Source organism: Cygnus olor, chromosome 1, assembly GCF_009769625.2.
Source record: "Cygnus olor isolate bCygOlo1 chromosome 1, bCygOlo1.pri.v2, whole genome shotgun sequence".
In the NCBI taxonomy this organism is placed as follows: domain Eukaryota; kingdom Metazoa; phylum Chordata; class Aves; order Anseriformes; family Anatidae; genus Cygnus; species Cygnus olor.
The window spans coordinates 98797869-98821622 of NC_049169.1; the positions used below are offsets into that span (position 1 = coordinate 98797869).

At 35.3% G+C, this 23754-nt stretch overlaps 1 protein-coding gene across 10 annotated transcripts in view; it reads left to right on the top strand.

The window, feature by feature from the left end:
- The window catches only part of STXBP5L (syntaxin binding protein 5 like), a 203018-nt gene that overhangs the window by 59278 nt on the left and 119986 nt on the right, over nucleotides 1-23754 (top strand). For 9 of the 10 annotated variants that reach the window (XM_040571976.1, XM_040571997.1, XM_040571986.1 and 6 more), the window contains exons 3-4: nucleotides 14143-14224; nucleotides 16237-16337. In XM_040571976.1, coding sequence (XP_040427910.1) covers nucleotides 14143-14224; nucleotides 16237-16337 — 183 coding nt within the window. Of the gene's footprint in view, nucleotides 1-14142; nucleotides 14225-14273; nucleotides 14334-16236; nucleotides 16338-23754 lie in introns of those variants that run through there. The other variant, XM_040572052.1, reaches the window with a different exon arrangement.

Here is a 23754-nt window from a genome sequence, read left to right on the forward strand (position 1 = left end):
CTCTGCAATTAATATATTAGACAATACCAGCCACAGATACTATAACTGCATGTCTTATACCATGCTGGTGATGAGTAAATTCAAGAAGAATAAAAGTTGCCCATGTTACTGTTTTGAGAATCCTACCAGTAAATAACAAAAAGGTAGATCATGTAGGAAGCAGTGATATCTTGACTTCATTGGACTTTATAGGATTCATTGCAGAGAACAATATTACAGAGGTTTACTTTTTTTCAGAGAAATATCATTATTTGAATGAGACCAGAAACATTTTTAGGGCTTCACACTTCTGCACAAGCTGCAGCTTAGTACTTGATGAGCCAGCAGAAAAAGAAGAGAGATTTTGCCTTTCTGTTATTGGAGAGAGAGAAGTTGATTTTTCTGCAGTTACTCACTTCTTCCAACAAAGAAGTAGGAGAAGATAGTAGAAAAGAGCTAGTGATGAAAGGATGTTTTTGTAAGAGCTTTCATTAGTCAACCAATATTTGACTACTTTTACCTTTTGTAATAACACAATATATTGTACAGTGATTTGAAATAAATTCACTGTTGGAGAAACTGAGAGAATCTTGGCAAATGAAATACAAATCTGGTGTAAATTTAATAATCTGTCTGGCAAAAAAAATGTCAAAACATACCTCAATTAACACAGGACACTTTGGCATACAAAGTGCCTTGGTGCAGAGCTTGGAATTTGTGATATTTGACTAAAGCAAGGCTTAAAATAAAGCAGAAACTGCCCAGATTTATGCTTTGCCACCTGTATTTCTACCAGGCCTTTGCTAGTAAATGATTAGCTTAGCTTTGCCCTTCACCATTTCCTTCATTTGATGAATTTCTTCTCCTAGGCTGACTGTGGAGCAGTGAAACCAGGGTCCAAGTGTGGCATCTGCGTGGTGCTAGAGGAACGTCATTGCTGGGGATATCACTGTGGGATAAATATCCGAGTATTGTGTATCCAAACATAATGTTTGTTGCAAAACAAGGTTTTAAAAACATACACAATACAGTAAATTAAAGCAGGTGTCATTGTCTTGGACTCTGTGATAGGTAAAGTAGCATGGATAATGCACTGGTTATCTGCAAGCATGAACAACTTTAAGTTGACAAAAATTTAACGTATTGCCTGTATTACTTAAAAACACACACACGCCACACACACCACAGAAAAAATAAACAAAGGAATAACAACAACAACAAAATCCTTTCCCCATGAATCTCTAGGTATCAAAAGCTATTTTCCTCTTTCAGACACTATAGACTAGAAAAATGGGGCAGAATATCTTGTATGGAGGAAATACGAGATTTAGCATTACAAATTAATTTCTTACCCCATTTTTGTTACTGAATCCTATCAATTAACAAACAAACATAGCATGGAAATAATGCGCAATGCATATATTCAATGAATAGAAGAACTGCTTCCACTTTCCAGTTGAAGCAAAATGACTGTAGTAGTTGTAGTCAGCAAATTATATGTAGAAGTGAAAGAAAATTACAAGTATTCAGTGTCATAAATATAGTAAAAGAGAAGAACAGCTTGTCTTGTAACCCTCGATTCTAACATGCTGTGGATCGGTGGTGTAAAAATAAATCCTCCTAAAGCTGGTAGACAACCTTTTCTATTGTTTACAGTAAGCTCAGCTTTGAATTTTGAGACTTAAACTTTTTAGTGATTTGCAAAATAAATATATGAAGTCTATAGTGCATATTTGAGATACTAGGTAGATAGACAATTCAGAGACTGCTATTTGATAAATATTATTAAATATATTCCTTATTTATGTCAGAGGGACCACTTCTGATACTATCAATGTGATCTTACAGTGCCATTAACAATAAGTCTGTCAGATGATTAATATGTAATGAATATGAATGCTGAAGATTAGAATATAAATATCATTGTGAACTGGATTTAAAATCTGCACCTCAATTCAAAAAAAAATCATTATTTTGTTGTGAGTGGTTCATACTGTGCTACTGCTGCAGATCTACTTCCTGAAGTAGATCACAAAAAATGTAGATCTTGACAAAGATTACAGTAGTGGTACAACAGGGCTGCGCTGATAGTGATAAAGCATCAGGAGTCTCTGTTGGCTCTCTTCATCCTGTAGAGAGGGATTTGGATTATTGGATGCACCATCTTGCTGTCAGTTACCTGGCATAGCCTCAGCATGAAAGCTGTGCTTCAGCTATAGCAGTGTTTCAGCTCTCTCAAATTCTACAAAGCAAAATCCTTGGAGGAAGGCAGAGCTCTCAGTCTTTTTAATTTGGATTGCCAAGATCCCTTTTGATTCTTGTCCAACAAGATCTAGAATTGGGTTATTCTGAAACTAATACTGTATTAGTATGGCAGGCTCTGAACAGTGTCCTGCTTCACTGAAACATGCAGACTTTCGGTAACTGGCATGGAAAAACTGGGATCCTGGAAGATGTCTGCTATTTCTGTTCTATTCACAGAAGTAAACAGTCTTTTCTTAAAATGCTAATGCTCTTTGGATGTTATTCAGTATCACCAACTATAGTTTCAAATCCTTACTCATCTTTAACCCATGTTAACTAATGTGATTATAACTTTTAATGCAAATAAAACATAAATGCTTAATACCTCTGGCATCAAACATGAATTTAGTTTGTATAAAACACTCTATAAGTGTTTGTTTGAAGTAGCAAAATCATAGCTCATACTGAACTCACCAAAAGGGCTTCCAAAATTACTGTTTAACCAGCTGCTAATTACCTATTTCATGTGATTTACATGGAAGGGCTGATTAACTGTGGTCTTGATGTACTTTATTTCAAAATCTGATAGAGTAGGTATGTGGCCCAGGAGGATTATAAGAGTGATGAAATGCAGATAACGTTTAATCTATATCTTGCACTAGAAAAAGAGGAATTCTTTTCCCATATAATTGGATGCTGAAAATCTTTCTTTAAAAAAAATGATTTTACAGTAGAACTATTTAAGGTTGACTGATAGTTGGGATGCCTTTTAACATATGCACGTTTATAGTATTATATACAGTATTGAACTAAACCTTAAAAAAAACACCAAATAATTCAATGAAATTTTGACAGACTCTAAATAATTTCCTTAAATTCCAACTAATTTTTTCTTAAATTGCAACTTTTTTTTTTCAAATTCTTTTTTTCAGACTTGAGTAGCTTCATTGCCAGTTTTTTTTCTGATAGTATGTATGTTTTATATGTCTCTTCTTGCTTAAGAAATGAAACTCTAGATTAATATCTTATGTTAATAAGTGTCAAAAATGAGTATATTGATTTGCAAAAGTGCTGGTTAACTGAAGTTTTTGGAGATGTCACTCACCTGTTTTTCTGGGGCAGGAATGAAATTACTACACAAATAACAAATTGAAACTGCTTTCAATGAGTCATTGAATGTGAAGGATTTTTTGTACTGTACCAGGGACCTCCTGGAATCATCCAATACTAAACAGATAATAACAGAGCTGATACAAATTATGAATTTGAGGAATTGCAGATAACCTGACTAAAAAGGTGTGAACACTTTCCTGTTAAGTAATAAAACTATTTAATAATTTGGGCAGCAATGTACTGCCTAAAAAGGAGGTTTGTGACCTCAGTATCTATACTATCTTGTAGGTGGATGAACACTGAAATGTCTGAACGAAAGTCTTTTCAACTATTTCTTTTCACATATTGATGTTATAGAGCACATTCCTTGGAGCAATGGAAATATTCAAAAAATCAAGCGAATGAATCTCTAAACCACTTACCACTTAAAAAGCCAGAGTCAAGATCAGGTGCTGTCTTTTTCAATACATTAGCATCTGTGTATTAGTGCAATTTTTTCTGACTAAAGTGCCCTTGTATAATATATATCTCTAAGGATATACATTATTATTCATAGATCTCTCAGTTTAAAAAAAAAAAAAAGTGTTCTGTGATGTGCTTGGAATTTTTCTGACATATTACTGAATCAGACTGAAGATGAATCATCACTGGATATCATCAAACAGTCCACTTTTATTTCAGTGCCTCAGAGGTATATTTTTACAGTATCCCTTACTGCTTTGTTCCAGTATAATTGGAAAACTTACAGAATATTGACTTAATTTGATGTATAAAGTTGAGTTCTTACAGTAAACCTGTGAATCAGAATACAATCTCTATTTAACAATCTGTTATTGGACAATCATTTAATTTTCATAAATGATTAAATGTCTTGATAGCTAATGGTCTGGAGATTTTCGGTCACTAAATTTCATAAAATTGATTTTTAAAAAAAAATGTTGATTTATTAGGCTCTGCATGTAATTGTGAATTTAACTTTGAAAGAAAACAGGTTAATTATAGAAAACATTTATTTTGTGCTTAGAAGACTTCCTATCAAATGCCTTGTTGTTAGAATGCTCATATTTTTTCAGAGAAGTAGGAGTTATCTCACTTTATCAGTAGAAATTTTCTATTCTTTCTTTCAGCTTTATGTTGATTTATTGAAAAGCCTAAGCACAGTAGGTTCAGGGGGAATCTTCTCACCTGATAGAAGTAAAATCCAGGACATTCTCATTGCAGGAATGATGCTTGTGAGCACAAACATGGCCCATTTTAAGTAGTTGTATATTTTTTCCTGAAATATATTGCTTCTACTTTGACCAAACTGTGCATTAGACACCAGCGTGTTTAGTGTGGACAGCAGAGCTTATCTTAAAACTCCTTAGTAACTAATGAAACACAGAATTGTGATCGTGTGACATCCATTGGTATGAAGTACCTGACATGAAGAATTGGTCGGAAGCAAACGGCAATATTTAATTATTCTAAAAACCCTGGACAAAGATTTTCTTCCCCATATCTGCATTACCTAAAGTAGATATTGAAACACTTTCAGATAAGAAGGCAACATTATTTAATCATCTGTTCTCATCTCCTACAGACTACAGAATTGGCCATATTTGAAGTCCAGTGGTTGTGGGTTTGGGGAAAATATTCAATCTCATTTCAGAAATTTCCAGTAATGGCTAATTGCTGTCTCTATTTAAAAGAGAAAGCACAGTATGTATTCTCAAGCTCTTTTCTGACATGGATGAAAGTTTAATAGATTATTTTAGTTATATAACTTTTCCATAGCAACTACAGGAGGAATTAATATTTGGAAAAATGGCTTTCTATTTTTAGAGACATTTAGTTTGGCAAGTCTTTTGACCTTTTTTAGAAAGACTTATTAGATGATCACTTTTCACTTTATCTTCTGTTCTTACCAGTAATTCTTCATAACTGGTAGCCATGAGGATAATCAGCACCTGGTGATCACTTACAAATTGATAAAAATTCAACAACCACTTAAATAAATCTGTGCTATAAGAAAATATGAGAAGCCTTAAGTTTTAATTTTGTGTAGAACTTATATAGCCGGTCTTCTACTTTTTGCTTAAAGAGCACAAACAAAACTTCCTAACCTTCTCTCAGACTAGTGTCAACAAATTTGGTGGTCAAGTGTACAAACAGAGATAAAACAAATACTAACACAACATTCACACTTACCTTTTAAGTTCAATGTTTTATAGTATAAAATGACAGTAACCAGTTGCATTTTTTATCAGTAACTGTACGTGCTGTAACAGGTATGTGTAATGTATGTACTGGTATACAGAGATATATGGAGCAAATACTGTGTTGAATATTAATATCTGAAGGCTGAGAAAATAGAAATTAAAAATGGCTGAATTAAAGCTACCTGTCTGGTTTCTGATGTAAGAGAGAGTATGTTAGGCTGCCATCTGCACCCATTGTATATAGATGGCCAATGAATGGTATATTTTGCATAGCCCTCATAAAAGGCAATAAATCAAATAAAATGTAGTTTTATTATCATTTTTCATTTTATTTATATCTCTATGTGGTGTTCAGCAGGCTCATTAAAATGATCTGCTGTGATTAGGATGTTCCAAAATATACAGCCTTGTCATTACTAACTCAGTTTAGGTTTCCATAACCTCCAGTGTACATTAGGGCCATAGTGTTATTTTTTCCAGTGTATTCATTCACTCTGTGGCTTTTAACCAGAAGTGGTTGTAAGCAAGATTTACAGATTTCTCTGAAACAAGAGCACTTGTGAATATAATAAATACATCATTCACTCACTTCTACAGATTTCAGTTTTCACTCATTGTTGCCTTTCTTGTTGTTTTTATTTGCATTAGTGAGCTTGCTGAAGTTTGTAATTACCTGAAAAAGAGGAGGTTCCCTGTAAATGCAAACTCTTAATGTTATTTGTTACTACCACAAGAAATAAAACCTCAAAACACAGAGCTTTTGGGGTGGCTGCCTAGCAACACGGAGCTGTTAAAGGCTCACAGCTAAATGACTCCTTTTTTGAGGTGAGTTTAGGGCTAGGTCATTTCTGCTTTTATATATATATATATATATAAACACACACACACAAGTGGCTTGTATGAAATTATTTATCTACATGCTATTTGCAGAACGTTGGTAGAGTCATTGCCTCTGAATATCTGCTTTTCACAATTTGCTATTTGAGGTTTAGGATTGATTAAATTCAGTCACGTGGTGACTGTATTTGTATTCCGTTTCTGGAACAGATGATTCCTAAAGCGAGAAAGTTCTTTTGAGATAGTCTTACAAGGAGGTGAAAATATATGGCCCTATGAATGTTGATAATGCTTTTGGTATCTGCAGATATTTTCAGAAACAAAATAGCTTCTAAATTCTTAGGAATCAAAAAACCTGTGAATAGAGTTGATACAAATTTGTATTTCACTTGAATAAGCGATCACTTATATTTTCCGTATCATTCATCCAACTGTAGTATATATAGAGACTTGCCATTACATGCAATCTATCTTAAAGTGGTTTAACCAGAAGTCAAAGGAGCCAGAAGCAAATCTTTCAGCCTTTATATGTAACTTATATTTAACTGCTCCTGTGATTTACTGTGCTATAATTTGTATCCATGAATGGAGAAATCTGTGTCAAGAAAGGTAAACAAGACAAAGGTCATTTTAGACCAAAAGCTCCTGAGTTTTGGTGCCAAAATGTTTTTTCCGTTTTTATAAAACACACCACATTTAGCATCCCAAGAAAGAAGATAATCATAGCAGTATTTCAGCTCTTCTGTGCACGGGGGGAAAAAGAAGAGTTCTTTATTTAAGCAACTGGATGAACTCAACACATAATGAATTTCATTGTAAAAGTGAATACATCTACGTTAAAAAAAAAAAACACACAAAAAAAAAAAAACACTGAGAATTATTCTTTGATGAAGCAGTTTGCAGTGAAACTACAGCAAATAAAGGGTCATGATTTGGGCCATGAGAGCTATGATTTGATTGCATGTCATTTTTAAGGAATTCAGTGAGTTCACTTACATGTAGTTTACAGAATGGGGCTTGGAAGGGAGGGTTCTTATTCTTTGCAAATTAAAGGAGAAGTCTTAAAAACTATAAACAGTATGATTTCCCAGTTTGCTAAGGTAATTAAGAGTTGTCACACAGAGGTACTTAAAAAAAAAACAAAAAGTATATTGAATTTAAGGAGTTATAAAACACTGTATGCTGTTGTATAAAACACATGAAAGAAATTGTATGAAAGAAGTTGGTACCAAGATGATGTGTGGCTTTGTCTTCAATACTTTTAAGACAATGACAGAAGTTATAAAGCATACAGAAAAAAAAATCATAAGAAATACTCAAGGTCTAACAAAACTATTGTGTGACATGAGAATAAAGGAGTTCAGGGGTTTGTATTTGTGTTTATGCAGAAGGTGGATAAGATACAGCCTGATCATTGTTTCAAAGCATCTACAGCAGGAAACTTCTGCTAGTAGAAAGTAATTTAATTTAGCTCAGAAAAACGTGAGAAGATCCAAAGGCTTTAAACTGAACCCAAGTGTATTGATTCTATATATAGCATTACATTCTTAATAGTGAGGATAACTAAACACTGGAGCAATACACTTCAGAAATCATGGATTCTGTGCTGTTTGAAATGTTTAAATGAAGATAGAATATCTCATGGAAAGAGAGAAAAACTCAGCTGGAAGCCCATTTGAAGTATAAAACCTAGGACTGTGTCATTTATTTTTACCAGAATTTGCACTATCATTAGTATACAGAGAAATAGTCTATATGAGATTTCCAGGGATTCCAAAAACTAACGGTAAAGCTAAATATTCCAGGAACTAAACTTATCTATGTTCAGCACTGCAAATGATAGACTTTGATGTTAAGGCAAGGTGATATTTTCATAGTTGTTATCTTTTGACAAAATCTTTTATCTTGTTATTTTTGACAGATACAACTGACTAACCTAACTGGTTGTTTTAGTTGGTTAGAAGCTTGGTGGAATCATTTGACCATTTTATTCTTTCGTTATTTGGTTAAATACATTGGGCCTTTTTAAACTGATAAATCACTCAAATCAGGAGTAGGTCTTCTGCAAGAAAAATCTGTCCTATATTCAAATAACATGCTAAAGCAATTTTACAGTTGGTTTATGTAATGGAGTATCACCAGCCCACAAGCATCTGCTCTTAGGGTGCTACATATTCCTACTCAAACATGTACTAGTCAGTGCAAATCAGATGACAGGACATTCTTCAAACAGCAGTGCTACTTCTGCAGAACCCTACAATTCCTGATACTTTAGAGGAGAGTCTGTAAAAGGGGATTGCCCTTTTATATGTGTCAAAAAAAAAAAAAAAAAAAAAGTCTATAAAGGCTAATTCAGACCATTGTTTCTGTAATTATAAGCCTTTACTTTAGTGTTCGTTTCTGTACATAGATTGCTTTTATTCATGGAAGAAGTTCGTTAATTAGTCAAAAAAATGTTGGAGTTGCTTATTGACATAGATTGATGTCATTTTTTCTACTGACAAATTTTGGCTTTGGAAAAGGTGATGTAAGTAATGTATCAGTTTTTACTTAATATTGTGTATTTTTTTTTGTTAGTTATCATGCCTTGGTGTCAGGTCCTTTATCTTCAGCTCCTCTCCCTTGCAAGGAGAAATAAACCAGACTACAGTCCTTATTATTTCAAAAATATTTAACATGCAAACACTTGGATCTGACACTACTAGAGAATCACCCCATGTTAATGAAGAAAACCATGTCTTAGCTCTGGATGTTCTGGGCCTAAGAAATTAAATACCTGCTGCAGGTAACCCTAGTCTCAACTCCAGGAGTCAGTTCTAAATATCTACACTTTTGGTTCTCAGTGAACACGCAGGAGTTTCAAATCTTCGCATTCTGTTAGTACTAACTCTTTGAGAAGAGTGAGAGACACCAGATCTATATGTATCAAATATTAAAAATGTCATAGAATAAGAAAGTTGTGGGATGCTGACAGGATGTTCAGTCGTAGGTCATGCTTGTGAGGAGCTTTGCCCATTTGTACCTCTCATATGTTTGTAATCATGTGCTCTGACAGGTGTTTGAGATACAGTGAGTATGGATATGACATAAGAATATCATATAAATATTAATTAACTGGTCATTATACAAGTGATCAAAAGGATTTGTAGGGAGAGTTTGAATCAGGTTGTAATACTGAGATATAGAAAATTTCTTCAACTTGTGATGGAATGTTGAAAGCGTTGAAAGTGTAAATTCTTCATTAATAAGGTGCTATGCTGCCATGCAAGACTGCATGAAGCTGGATTCAAGTATTTAAAATTAGGCATCCAAACAACTGACTTTTGTTGTTGTTATTGGCAAAACAATAAGATTGGGAATAACTATCCTTATCTGGGGTATTAGTCAAAAAAATTAGAGGCTATAAGAATCTGTGCTGTGTTTTTATTATTATTATTATTTTATTATTTGGGGACATTTCATACTTTTTTTCAGACTTATGCTCTTCTGACCACTGAGAAACAAGGTTTTGCTGACTCTTCAGGTTCTCTTACTTGTATAGCTACAGGAGAAACCTGAAGCAATGTAAACAGCGTAGTTCAGGGGAGATCATGTAATGCTTCTAACATGTAGAGTATGTTGAAATATTTTCTGAAAAGCTGTTGGATACATGTGAATACAAAACAAAATACCCTATTTCACACATACAGATCTTAAAACCAGAATTAAATGTTGTTATAATGTTATTACTGTCACACTTGATCCATGTAATTCTGATAGTACTTGTTTCACTCTGGATCCCAACAGACATCCAAAAGTTTTCATCTTTTTTCCCTTTTATGTATAAATTAGTATAAAATACGATAATCTGGCATGTCTGTGAAGGCCCCTGGAAGATCCAACGTACTGATAAGAGAGAAAAGATAGTGACTTTATATCAGAATGAGTACTCGTGTGTCTGAATTAGTCCTTCCTTTAAAAATCTTCAGAAATGTTCCACTCTCCCTGTTAGCAAAATCCTTATTTAATAATAAGGCAAAAGTAAAAGAATAAATTCAGTCCAAAGTCTGCTGTATGTCCTGATAGAGTATACTGGTATGAAAAGATTTGATGAGGTAAGGTTGTACTCTTCCATGCTTGGCAGCAAAGCTCAAAATTTTCAGAAGATGGGATAAAGTGCCAAGAACAAGTGCCAAGTCATAATATCTCTTAAGCTCCTTCTTCTGGAAGGACTTCAGCACAGCTCCCAGAATGTTTGAAAACCACCGTCAGTCAGTGATAATGCTGCTGCTATTTAAGCATCAGTCCTTACTTCAGGGCAATTGGCCAGACTGAAGCAGACGGCATAATTTCTCTCTCATTTTAGTAATTTGTGAAGTATTTCAGGGTGAACACTTAAGCAAATAAATGTGAATTATTGGAGAATGCTTTGTTTGTTTGGGATACGCTGAGTGAAATCATCTACTTTGTTAGGACACTTCCCAGAAAACTGATTTAGCATAATACTGATGCTGAAGGGTGATAGTTGCTTTATCACAGCAATACTAGCGTAATTTTCATTAAGGACAACCATTAACTAGTGCCATGGATCTATATTGCATATAATGCTTAAGTTAAATCATAGAAACATAGAATGATTTGGGTTGGAATGGACCTTGAAAATCATCTAGTTCCAACCCCCAATGAATGAAAGTTTCCAGTTGGTTTGAAATCCCCAGTGGAGTTGCTTGTTCTGTTGGTTGGTTTATTGGTCTGTTGGTTGGTTTGTTCTGGCACTAGTATTGCTTCCTCTTGCCATACAACAAACAGTAGGGAACAATTTTAAAAATGAGTGCCACAGAGAATTCATTCAAAATGGACCAAGGGATTATTGTAAACCTTCAGAATGTATCGTATACTACCATATAACCTTATTGGCCATTTAAAAATTTTTTTTAAATGGTGAAGAGTTTCATATTCTTTTATCAGTTGTGATTGTACTCAGGACACAGTTTGGTAACGTTATAATCTAAAACTACCCTCTCTTAATTTACAGCCATCACCCCTTGTCCTATAACTCCATTCCTAGCTTTTCTGTAGGTCCCCTTTAGGTACTGGAAGGCCACTATAAGGTCTCCCTGGAGCCTTCTCCAGGCTGAACAATCCCAACTCTCTCAGCCTGTCTTCGTAGTAGAGGTCCTCCAGCCCGCTGATCATCCTTGTTACCCTCCCCTAGACCCACTCTAACAGGCCCATGTCCTTCTTGTTCTGTGGGGCTCCAGACCTGGATGCAGTACTCTAAGTGGGGCCTCATGAGGGCAGAACAGAGGGGGACAACCACCTCCCTCCACCTGCTGGCCATTCCTCTGTTGATGCAGCCCAGGATGCAGTTGGCCTTCTGGGCTACAAGCATGCTCATGTTGAGCTTTTCATCCACCAGAACCCTCAAGTCTTTCTCTGCAGGGCTGTTCTCAATGAGTTCTTCACCCAGTCTGTACTCATGTCAGGGATTGCTCCGACCCAGGTGCAGCAACTTGTACTTGGACATGTTGAACCTCATTAGGTTCACATGGGCCCAATTCTCAAGCTTGTCCCTTCTATTAACTGCACCACTCAGCTTGGTGTCATCAGTAAACTTGTTGAGGGTGCACTCAAACCCACTGTCTATGTCATTGATAAAGATATTCAACAGTACTGGTCCCAAGACAGACTCCTGAGGGAAACCACTTGTCACTAGCCTCCACCTGGACACGGAGCCATTGACCACCACTCGCTGGATGTGGCCTACAAGCCAATTCCTTATCCACTGAATGGTCCACCCTTCAAATCTGTTTCTCTCCAATTTGGAGACCAGGATGTCATCTGGGACCATGTCAAAGGCCTTGCAGAAGTCCAGGTAGATGACATCAGTCAGTCTTCCTTTGTCAACTGATGCAGTCACTCCATCTCAGAAGGCCACCAGACTGGTCAGGCACAATTTGCCCTTGGTGAAGCTATCCTGGCTGTCTCAGATCACCTCATTGTCCTGCATGTGTCTTGCCATTGCAGAAGGATCTGTTCCTTGATCTTCCCGGGCATAGAGGTGAGGCTCACTGGTCTGTAGTTCCCTGGGTCCTCCTTCCTATCCTTTTTAAAACAAGAAGTGATGGTTCCCTTTTTCCAGTCACCAGGGACCTCACCTGACTGCCAGGACTTTTCAAATATGGTGGAGAGAGGCTTGGCAACTCCATCAGCCAATTCCCTCAGGACCCTGGGATGCCTCTCATTGGGCCCCATGGACTTGTACGTGTTTAGTTTCATCAGGTGGTCTCGAACCCGCTCTTTGTTTAAAGTGGAAGTGACTTTGCTCCCCCAGCCCTCATCTACAGGGTCAGGGACTCAAGAGACGTGGGCAGCCTGACTGGCAGTGAAGGCTGAGGCAAAGGACTTGTTGAGTACCTCAGCCTTCTCCGTGTCTGTTGTTACCAGTTGTCCCTTCTCATCCATCAGAGGGGGCACACTCTCCTTGGCCTTTCTCTTCTGGCCAACATACCTATAGAATCCCTTCTTGTTATTCTCTGCATCCCCTTACCAAGGTCAGTTCCATCTGTGCCTTGGCTTTCCTGATCCCATCCCTGCACATTCAGACAGCATCCCTGTGCTCTTCCCAGGCCACTTGGCCCTGCTTCCACTGCCTGTGCATTTCCTTCTTGTGCCTCAGTTTGACCTTGCTCAGCTGTCCTGGTTTTCTGCCCTCCCTGCTCGCTTTCTTACACAAGGGGATGGAGAGTTCTTGTGCTCCAAGGAAAACATCCAAAAGAGTTGCCAGCTCTGTTCAGCTCCTTTGTCCCTAAGAACAGTGTTCCAAGGGATCTTGTCCACTAGATCTTCAAATATGGAGGTGTTTCACCTGTTCCACACAGCAATGTTGTTAATAACAATAATAATAATAATAATATATAAATATATAAATAACAATAATAATAATATTTCATATTCCTCTCTCCTTTTGTTTTACTTATTGTTTTTGGTAATTTTCTAGATCATTAGTTTCACATTAAACTCTCTGACTCAGATGAGAAAGGCCATTATCTAAGTTAGGGAGATTGCAATTTAGTGTGCAGGGAGAAAGATCCAAAGAGAACAGGTAGAAATCTACATTTGTGATATATCTGGACAATTGGATGTTTCTACAAAGCAGTGCATCAGTGTTAATTCTGAGTGAACTAGGTGGATTGCCACCGGGGTTTCATTCAGGCTAAGAATTGGTCTCGGTAACGTAGTTCAGAGCTAGACCTAGGTACCTCTGTGTAGCACTGCATTGTACTGTGTTGATGAGACAGAGAGCAATAGTTTCATGTGAGCTTTTATGTAAGCATGAAATGACTCACTCTAAAAAGCCTTTTCTCATATTTAAAAAAGAAAGCCTGCTATAGAACTGTACAGACCTTAGTCCTAAATCATTAATTTTGTAATGTTTTTGTAAGTACAAAAATCCGATACATTCATGTGTTATATGAATGAATAATAAGTAAAGAGAAACTTAAGAGGTATCCTGTTGAATTTTTTGTGTTAATTCATGCATTTTATTTCACAGGGAAAAAAAGCAGGCAAGTACAAATCACTCACAGTTGCACATGTTTCAGGCTGATGGTGTTGATACTTCAATTAGAACAGTGGGAAGTCAGCATGAATTCTTTCGTTTTACAGAAAGCAAGAAGAATTTAGGTTAATTAAAGGTTAATTAGAGATTAATTGATCGTTATTTTTTTTTCCCCCGCTCTTCTGGTGATGACAGAAATGTTATAATCCTTGACTTTAATGGCAACAGATTGGGCAGGCCTGGTGTTGATTGCTACTGCCAACATGAAAGTGGTGCTGCAGTTTTGCAGCTCCAGTTCTTAATCAATGAGGTAAGTATACGTTTACTTGGATTCTTCTGCAAACATTTAGTTGAATAAGGCAATTGGTGTATTATAATTGAGTGATACAACTTTTCTCATTGACAACTATTGCCAACAAGTAAGTGGCATACATCCAGAGAACATTAATCGTGCAGACTTTTAGAAGACTATTTACAGGACTGCATGCTGGGAAAAGCATAATGTTAATATACATCAATATAAAGTATTGAGCAAAAGCTAGTCAATACTTGAATGTGTGCAGGTAGATGTAAAATCCTTTCAATTACTGAATATGCTGCATGGTTCTGTTTCAAATAGAAGTTAAAAAATGAGTTACATGTTTTTGTGGAAAGATATTGGTGGTGATTGGCTAAAAGCTCAATAGTTGCAGATACGCTACTACTTGCAGCAAAGAAGAGCAATTGCAAGGATTATCAAAATCAAGTTCAGATGACATACGGAAACAGTGAGAGATTATAGCTTGCTATGTGCAGAATGTCTCTGGAGAAGGTAATAAGAAAGAAAACTTTATGGAGCATATAAATTTGCTCAGCTGATTTTTTTCAGAAACTCATAACTCTGCCAAATTATGAGCTAGTATTAGTTCAGTTTTCATACATTTTCTTCCCTATTGTACGAAAATGCTTTTGACAGTTTCACATCCTTTTTCTAAGCCTGGAGATACCAGAGCTTCTCAATTAAAGAGTTTCAGGTTTGGGTGGTTTTGTTTGTTTTTAAACCTGGGAAATATTTATTTTTTTCTGAACTTGTTGGGAAAAAATGCCTGAACTGCTGAAACTAAGGGATGTGGACTGAAATAATCAGTCCAAATAAATTATTTAGAGGAAGGTAAAAATAGAGAAACCAGAATCAGCTGGTCATTCATAACTAGTAAAAGCCCTAATACACAGGGTTAATTTGATTTCTGTGGTGGAGATTCTGTCTCTGAGGTTGGTCCAACTTCTTTGGGAGATGAGAATTAAAACATAGATTACATTGTATTAGAGAAATTTTACCTTCATAAATTGCATTTGCATATGTCAACATTGAAAAGAACAGTTGCTGGGAATCAGAGGGAAATTTGAAATGCAAGAAAAGAACTTTATCTCCATCAGACCATCATAGTTGGTACAAACTGATCTTTAATTTACCTCCTCACCCTTCCCCAGGATAAAGTACTGTCTTCCATTTTAGCAGTATCTAGTTCCTCTGTGCCATAGGAGCATGTAGGGACTGATCCTTGTACCAGGCCTAATTTGAGCTGTAAGTTTAGTAAACCACTGCAGCAGCAGTAAAGAGCTTCCTCAACAGTCTGTTTTCACATGGCATCGCTGTTCCATGATAAGGAGAAAGATAAAAGGAAGGAAGAAGAATAAGTTTATTTCCAGCTGTCCCAACAGATGGAAGTCAGACATTGGATGACATCTGTTTCTTTGGGAACAGAAACAGACTTCAGAATATTTCTAATCTGTGACAAAGAAACCATCCTTTTGTCTACATCTCTTAGTTCTTCCTTGGTCCTCTCCCCCTGCTATCTGTCTTTACTTTTTTATCTGCATCTTTTCACAGTTCTAGCTTTGAGTTTCATGTTGTCTTGATATTGCTACTAAACTGTGCTTGGCACTGGCAGTTGTTTGTGTCTGCTAAACTCTTTTTCCTGTAGTTATATCCTTCATACTTACCTTTTCAAGTAAGTGCTGGCTGTCCTTTTCTTTAATCTCTATGCTTGTGTGGGAATACATGAGAGTTCTCATGTATAACCTTGGTACAAAGCTTTATTCTCCATTTTAAACTGATGGAGCTTTAATTTGACTTTGGCTGATCTTGTAATAATCGAAGTATTTACAATTACCAAATTTATTCCAATTGAGTGTTGTTTATGGCGGAATATATTTTTCTAGAAGAAAGCAACCATTTCTTATAAACTGTACAGTTTCCTACAGATAGATCATTGACAGTGAGGATGACTTAAGAATCCACGGAAGTGTGACATGTTGTGCCATATTTTGTGTCTGCTCTAGGGTGCTTTGGTCAGTGCAAGTGCAGATGATACACTTCATTTGTGGAATCTCAGACAGAAACGACCAGCTATCCTACATTCTCTGAAATTTAACAGAGAACGGTAAGACTATATAACGCAAAATAAAAGTTTCATTTTTTTTTTTTTAAAAAAGCACTATATTTTGAGATTTCTGATAATACATGTCTGTTAGTTTGTCTTTCTAAAGGAGTATATAATTGTCTTGATTTTTTTTCTTCCATTGTTTGAATCTTTTTTTCACAAAACAAAAATTTTACTTTTTTTGCAGCCTTCTCAGAACTAAAAAAATAGTAGCTGCTTTTTGTCACAGTGTTTTTCATTTAACCGTCTATTTGCATGAACAGTGGTGTAGTTGTGGTTTTAAAGACTAGACACAGGCACTGTGATCCTTTAGGCTGATCTGTTGCTGGGCACTAGCCAGAGGACCTCAACTGGCTGTATCAGAGAAATAGTTCTCTCTACCTTAAAAGGATTTTATTCTTGTAGAATACTGGAAATTAAGCAGAAATAAATTGTGAACTTATAAAACTATGTAAATGTCAGATGAATCAGAGTCTGCCTTTCTAAATTTTACTTTATCAGTACCAAATTATAAAAACCCTGCTGAAAATAGATTAAATGAGTAGTTGTTATTTTCAAACAAAGTCAGAAGCTGAGCACTTTAATCTGTATTTAGTCACTCAAGTAAAGCCTGCTACAATATCATGGAGGCTAAATGCTACATTTGAATTAATATTACGAAAAAGTTTTGTGTTTCTGTTACAAAATTAAGTCAGCAGTCAGAAGAATAAGGTTCAGTGCATAAATGCAGCGGTTATTTTTTGTGGGTTATTCTGTACTTCATCTTTGGGATTAATTTTTTTTTTAATTTGAATATGTAGCTATAATGCATAGTATGGTTCTGACAGTGACATTGTAGCTCTCTATTCTATATGTTCAGTGTTTCTTGAGGTGCAGCAGCCTTTTTAGATATGTATTTACTTGTGCAGTGGTGCAAGATATCAGTACTTCATGGCTGTGAATTAACAGGTTTGGCTGCAGCAAATCTAAAAATTGTTATGGAAATAGACTTTTCCTTTGTTTATTATTCAAATACATTTAGTGTTTGCACTTAAATGTCATTAAATTGCAGATTTTGTTGTGGGAAGTATTACATAAAAGAAAATATACATCCAGATTCCCAAGAGTTTATAATCTACAGGAGAAGCATATCAAGTGGTTTGGATCTGGGTGAGGGAGGATAACAGAAATTATATGTACCTTTGCTACCTGCTTCTGGACAGTAAGCCATCATCTTATATACAATGAAATATTTGAGTCTTGGTATTCTCACCAGGTACATAAATAATCCACAATTTGTTTTCGATAAATCTACATTTTATATTCAAGTCTATCGTTGTCTGGTTCTTCCACCCAGCAACCTTCCATCCAAACTAAAGAATCAGTACTTAGAAGAGTTCAGTGTCTGTTCACCTGTTTGCCTGTCATTACTCTTCAGAGAGACTAGCATAGTATATTGGTCAGAACTTTATCAGAATTTCTTGATAAAATAAGCACACGCATTTGGGCTGTGCTAAGACCAAAACCTTTGTCATTACATTTACCTAAACTTTATTTTGTTTCTGACAACCTAAAACACTGGACAAAATATTTGGACGCAAGTTATTTGGGATACTGGAAAGCTTCGTATAAAACTAAATTTTGTGGAATGGCATTTTTGAACTGAGGTTAAAAAGGATCTGGGGATATAGTTATTTGTAACAAATGCATAGCTTGCTATATTTCCTTTTATTAAAGTCCAGTCAGTTGTGAGTGGGGAAAAAAAAAGAAGTTATTTTATGCATATTTTAAGTAACTGGTACAATCGCTGCCATTTAAATCATTTTTTATTAGTACATCGAAGCTATGAGGCAAGTATCCTGTTATACTGATATGTAACAGTGTCAAATAAGTAAGTCCAGTTTTAAATCTAAAAAGAGTTCTCAATTTCTTTCAATGAAGAAATTACTTTGTAGGCAGTTCTTTTCTTCTGAGGGTTCTGTTACACTTCCATAAGTTTTTAGTTTTCTGTGTTCAAGCACTTGACTCCAGGATGAAACTTCTTCAGTTTTATTATATTTTCTTTCAACGTATATATCAATTAGTTTTAATATTAATTAATTGATTTTAATCTAACTTGATTTTTCAATTTTCTAAGCTTGATTACACATTTGATATGTAAAATTCAACATAAGCCTCTGAGCAAGCATCAAAAAAAGTTATGCTAAAATGCTTATTAACCCTCTCATTGGAACATTTCTCTGTATATATGCCTTATGGAGTTAAGTCTAAAAGAAAGCTTCCATGTTGTGTTTTTTTGTTGTTGTTGTTTTTGTTTTTTTCTTAATATATTTTTTGGGTTAGAGCACAGAAGATATGAATTGTGTGATGCTCAGAGAAATATCAAGTTATGATTGTGTTAGCTATAAGAAATTTGTGGCAAAATGGATGTAAGGGGAATTTGGGAGGCTGACAAAGCAGGAAGATTAAAATTGATTTTCTTCAGGAAACTCAAAGGTCTGTCTTCAAAAATTAATGTCTTCTTAACTGTTGGAACATTATTTTTTTTTCATTATCTTCTCTTGCAGGGAAGGCTAAAGGGGGGCAAGATTCATACAAAAGAGAGAAAAATTCTTTATTTTGTCTTGTTTAAAGTTTGTAACCTAATGAATGAGCTGATTTTTATGTTTTTTGTTTTGTTTTTTAAGAGGGAAGAAATGTTAGTTGGCAAAGAACAGGTGTTAAAATACTAATGCATATTTTCAGAAAACAGTAGGATATCAAAAAAGGCCATACAGGGAAGTTTTAGACAGTCAAAAGGTAGTTCTTGCTGGAACTAGTCACTTATAATTTCCCAGCTTTGTGTATTTTACCGTGGCTCCAACATACTTGTCCAGATGTTTAAATGCATTGGGCCTTGTGATTTCTCACCAGATTCATGGGGCCCTGGAGAGCCTACAGATATGACAGAGTCTGAATAAAGGCTATATATTTATATATACTTTATAAGGCTATACTTTATAAAAGTTTCTGTCAGATCTTGTTCTCTAGTTGTTGGCTTCTATGAAAAAAGGAAAAAAAAATAAATCCACAGTTAGTCCCCTGTAATATTCATATAGAGAGAGGTCTTGTAAAAGAGTGTTATTTATCTGTGCATGAAATAGTGGAACATAGACATGAGGGGAGGGGATGGCAAAGGAAAGTACTGATATTTCTGTATAGCATAACTCCATTTCTAAAATCCCAGAAATATAAGAAAATCAGGCTTCTGTATGTATGCATAACTAGTGGACTTCTTTGTCAGGGGCTAGGAAAACAATGATATTTAACCCAAAGAAAGAGAATACTTTTTTTTTCTTAGTTATCTTTCTTACTATACCAACAAAATAAAAAACAGTTAAATCTGAAATGAGCAAAAACTGTGATGGAGAAAAATGATATATATGTCTTGCTTGGGAATGTAACTTTCTTGGGCCAAGGAACTGACTTTTTCACCCCCTTACTTACACAAGCATGTAACAAATTCCTGATGATACAGCATGTAATAATTTGAGGATATTGGATATTAAACTGCATCCTTGAAATAGTCCAGGAACTATTAGCTTTAGAGAGATTAGTCATTCAAGTCATAGAATTTAGCATCTATATGAAAACGGTAATGACTAATAAAGTGAGAAAATCTTGCAGTGTGCATTATTGATGCATAAAGGTAATGCACTTATTTATATACTATTGTTTAACTTTAAAGAAAAAACATCAGAAGTATGATGTCTCTTCAAATTTTTAACATAAAATAACACTAAATGTCAAGCAAAAAAAATAATAGTAATTTTAGATTTAGACAGCTTTTGCAGGACCAAACAGTTATTCAGATGTAGTTTACCTGTAAGAATGAAAAATATTGCTGCTTCAAGTTTTATAACTTGCATGTTTCTCCACTGAGGAATTATAAAAATGGTAATTTTATTTGTATAGTGTTTTTGTCTCCTGATATGCTGTTTGTTTCAGATTTTTCTTTCTGAACAATTGACAGATTTCATGAATTGGTGCAGTATAATGCACTTTTACTTAAAATACTAGTATCTGCTTATGATCAAGAAGATCATTGTATTATCTCAGAATCTTGATTAATTTGACTTAAATTAATTAGGTTTCATGTAGAATCATTTTATTCTGAGTTTTTAAAATATTTGATGCATGAACTGTACAGCTGTTTAGATTCTGCTAGATGGATGAATGCTACTTAAATCTTTGGCCATTAGTCAGTGTAACTTCTTCTATTGCACCAGTCTTCATATTGCTGAATTGTTTAATTTGTAATTTGTTTCTGTTTACTGACATTTAAGATCGAAGGACATCAGACAAAAATCTGCCCTTAGTAGTGTTTATGTATATGTGCAACTACTTGAGTCAAATTTCCCCAAGTATATAATATATATTCCCTCTCTCCCTTCTCTGAAAGTCAAAAACGTTTGTTCTTTTTTCAGGTGTTGGTAACATAGATGTAAAGAGAAAAGACTTAGGAAATACAAATACAAATCCTGTTTGCAAATAGATTTGCAGCCAACTGGTTGTCTTTTGTTGACCATGTAGCATTCAGTATTGAAACACTTAATAGTGTATGAATAATACTTCAGTAATAAAATGTCATTTTGTAGCTATTAAGTCACAGTTTGTAAACTCTCCCCAATTTTTTTTTCTCCCTTCTGAACTGTTGGTAAACTGTTTTGCCAATTGTGAGGGATTTATTATGTGGTATGTTCTTTGTGACAAGCAACCTCCAAGAATATTGTAGGACTGCTCAAATAATTCAGGGATATGTTGATGCAAAATTAACACTATTTACTTGCCTCTGATAATTCACTGCTCCTTTACTAAGTGTCTTTTTGGATCAAGTGGGGAAGGAACACTGAAGAATGAGGCATAATAATAAACTGACATTTTTGTTCTGCAGTGTAATCTCCCGGACTTTATAGCATTTGGTGTGTTTTTGTCTTGTATCAACATACAACATTGTCATATTAAATTCCTCTTGCTATAGTTGGAATGTAATACAAAACATTAAGAACCTTCAAGTAAATATAAATATAAGCAATATGTTTCAGTAGTCAGCCCCATACCAAGAAGTGTAATGATAAAGCTGTTACTCAAAGACATGCTTGACTATAGCATATGGTTGATAATACATGATTTGCTGTACTGTGTACAAATAGGAAGCACAAGTAAAGCTTCTTAACCTCTGGAAACGCTCCATAAGACTTTTCAAAACTCTTGAAGGATAACATTATGTTGATATTCCTTAGATTAGTCCCTCCTTTTTCTTTTGATATCATAGGAGATGCCAGATTTGTCTTCAGTGGACATTTTAGGCAAAACAAATAACTGCTACTGGAAATAGATAACTGTCTAGCTGCTGTAAAGAACATTAGGTGTAAGCTAAACTACCAAAACCTATAATACACTTTTTTAAAAAAAAATATAGATCAGAGCAGACTTCAGCAAGTATGGTTTTGAATATACAGCAGTTTATATGCATAGATTAGTGCAACTGGGATGGCAGTAGTCATAGTCTAAAAAATAAAAATTGTGAAATCCAGGTCATATAGGCTTGTATACATTAGTTTCCCTTATAAGCACAGTTTATCTCCTGTTATTCTGAAGCTGAGCTAGTTGAGTTGTATTGTGATTGACGTGGGGGATAGCCTTCCTGTTTTTCTTATTTTAGCCAGCAGTTACTGGCATGTTACAAGTGAGCTGACAGCAGTGTGTCAGTTTATGCACTGACACATTATACTTATACGTAAACACAGTGTAGAAGTTTTGTTGGGTTTTTAAAATCCATCTTCATGCACTGCGCACTGATGCCATAACAATACCTTAAGTACACCTCTGTAGGGGAATCAGCAGGTGACAAAGGCTATGTAACTGGCTTTGAGGCTGTGACCTGTAACGCTTTTTTCAGTATTAAGGGTATGCTGGCGCAGAGGAAGAGAAGCCTCTTAAGTGGGTGACTGAGAGCAATTCTCCATCAGCTTTTACTTGTTAATTAGAAGTTGACAACATCTGATATTTTGCAGTATTTGAACAAGGTGATAAAGGGTATTACTGTAATGCTTGGAAGCAAAGTCAAAAGATAGAGATCATTTTGGATTAGGTGACTTTTCTTATGTGTGTTGGTCCACATTCTTACCTGAGAACAGCTAGACTCTTGCTGTATCTTTGCAGGATTTTGTATCCTGTGTCATTTGCCTCATCAAAAGGACAGGAAGAGGTTATTGAATTAATACTGGTGATGGGCTGTGCAGTCTCTGTACTACCTGAATCTGTTTATTTTTGCATTAGGGACTTGCAGGTTACTAACCTTAGATTGTGTTTCATTGGCTGTTCAAGGAACTGAATTCCTTTTGTAGCTTGCCAGCTCACAGAAGAGCACCCCGGTTAATGTTCCGTAACTGCAAACTCTGTATTTTCTACACGCTTTCAAATTAGTCAGAGGTCTGTCATCAAGCATGAAAACAGTTAGGTTTAGCGCAGTTACACAGACATGCTATACCACAAAACAAATCCTAATTGCATGATATGATGCAGCATTTAGGTGTGTAAAAGAACCACAGAATTCAAATATAAAGCAATATTTCACCATACAACCCTGTCTACCTTTTTATACTGAGAGACAGTTTGTGGAAAGGATTTAAACTTACTCAGAATGATAGGAAAAAAATGAGGAAAGCAAAAGAAGCCATGCAGTTGATTGGCATTCACTTCCATATATTGAAGAAGTTCTTAAAAAATCCCTTAGGCAGGTGTTTTTTGTTGTTGTTTGGTTGTTGTTTTTTGTGTGTGTGTGTGTCTTTTGAAATCTGTATTGCCATGTGCGAAAATAACAGAGAGCTTAAACATTTAAGATGCATATTAAATGTTCGTGGCATGATCCAGCATCAGCATTCATCACTTTTTAAAGAATGATGCTCAGGGCTTTCAGTAAACAATTAACGTTGTCTGCATGTGCTGCTTTGCATGCAATCCTTCAGGAGTGGAAGCAATGCAGGACTTATGAAATTGAAATGATCTTTTTTTCAACACTTCCATATCCTGTGTTCCAACTGTAAGGTAGAAAATCATATTCTTTGAAGTTTAAGGCCTTTCCCTTTTCATTTTAAATTGCATTCCATTTCTTCTGGTCAACTTGTGCAGATTGTCCTTATTCTGTAATATTGTGTCCCTGAGACTTCATTAGTATTAGTACCAAGATCAGTTATGAAATTACAAGGTCAGCTGTAAAACTAATTCCCTAGAATCTCTCAAATAGCCAGTAAAATATCTCCTTTTCAACATAATCAAGTGGAAAATAGACATTAAAAATAGAATTTGATAGTAGTGCTTTTTATTTATTTTTAAATAATTGTTTTCTTTAAAATGATATGTACTAGGTCTCCTACCATTTCCTTGTCTAATTTTT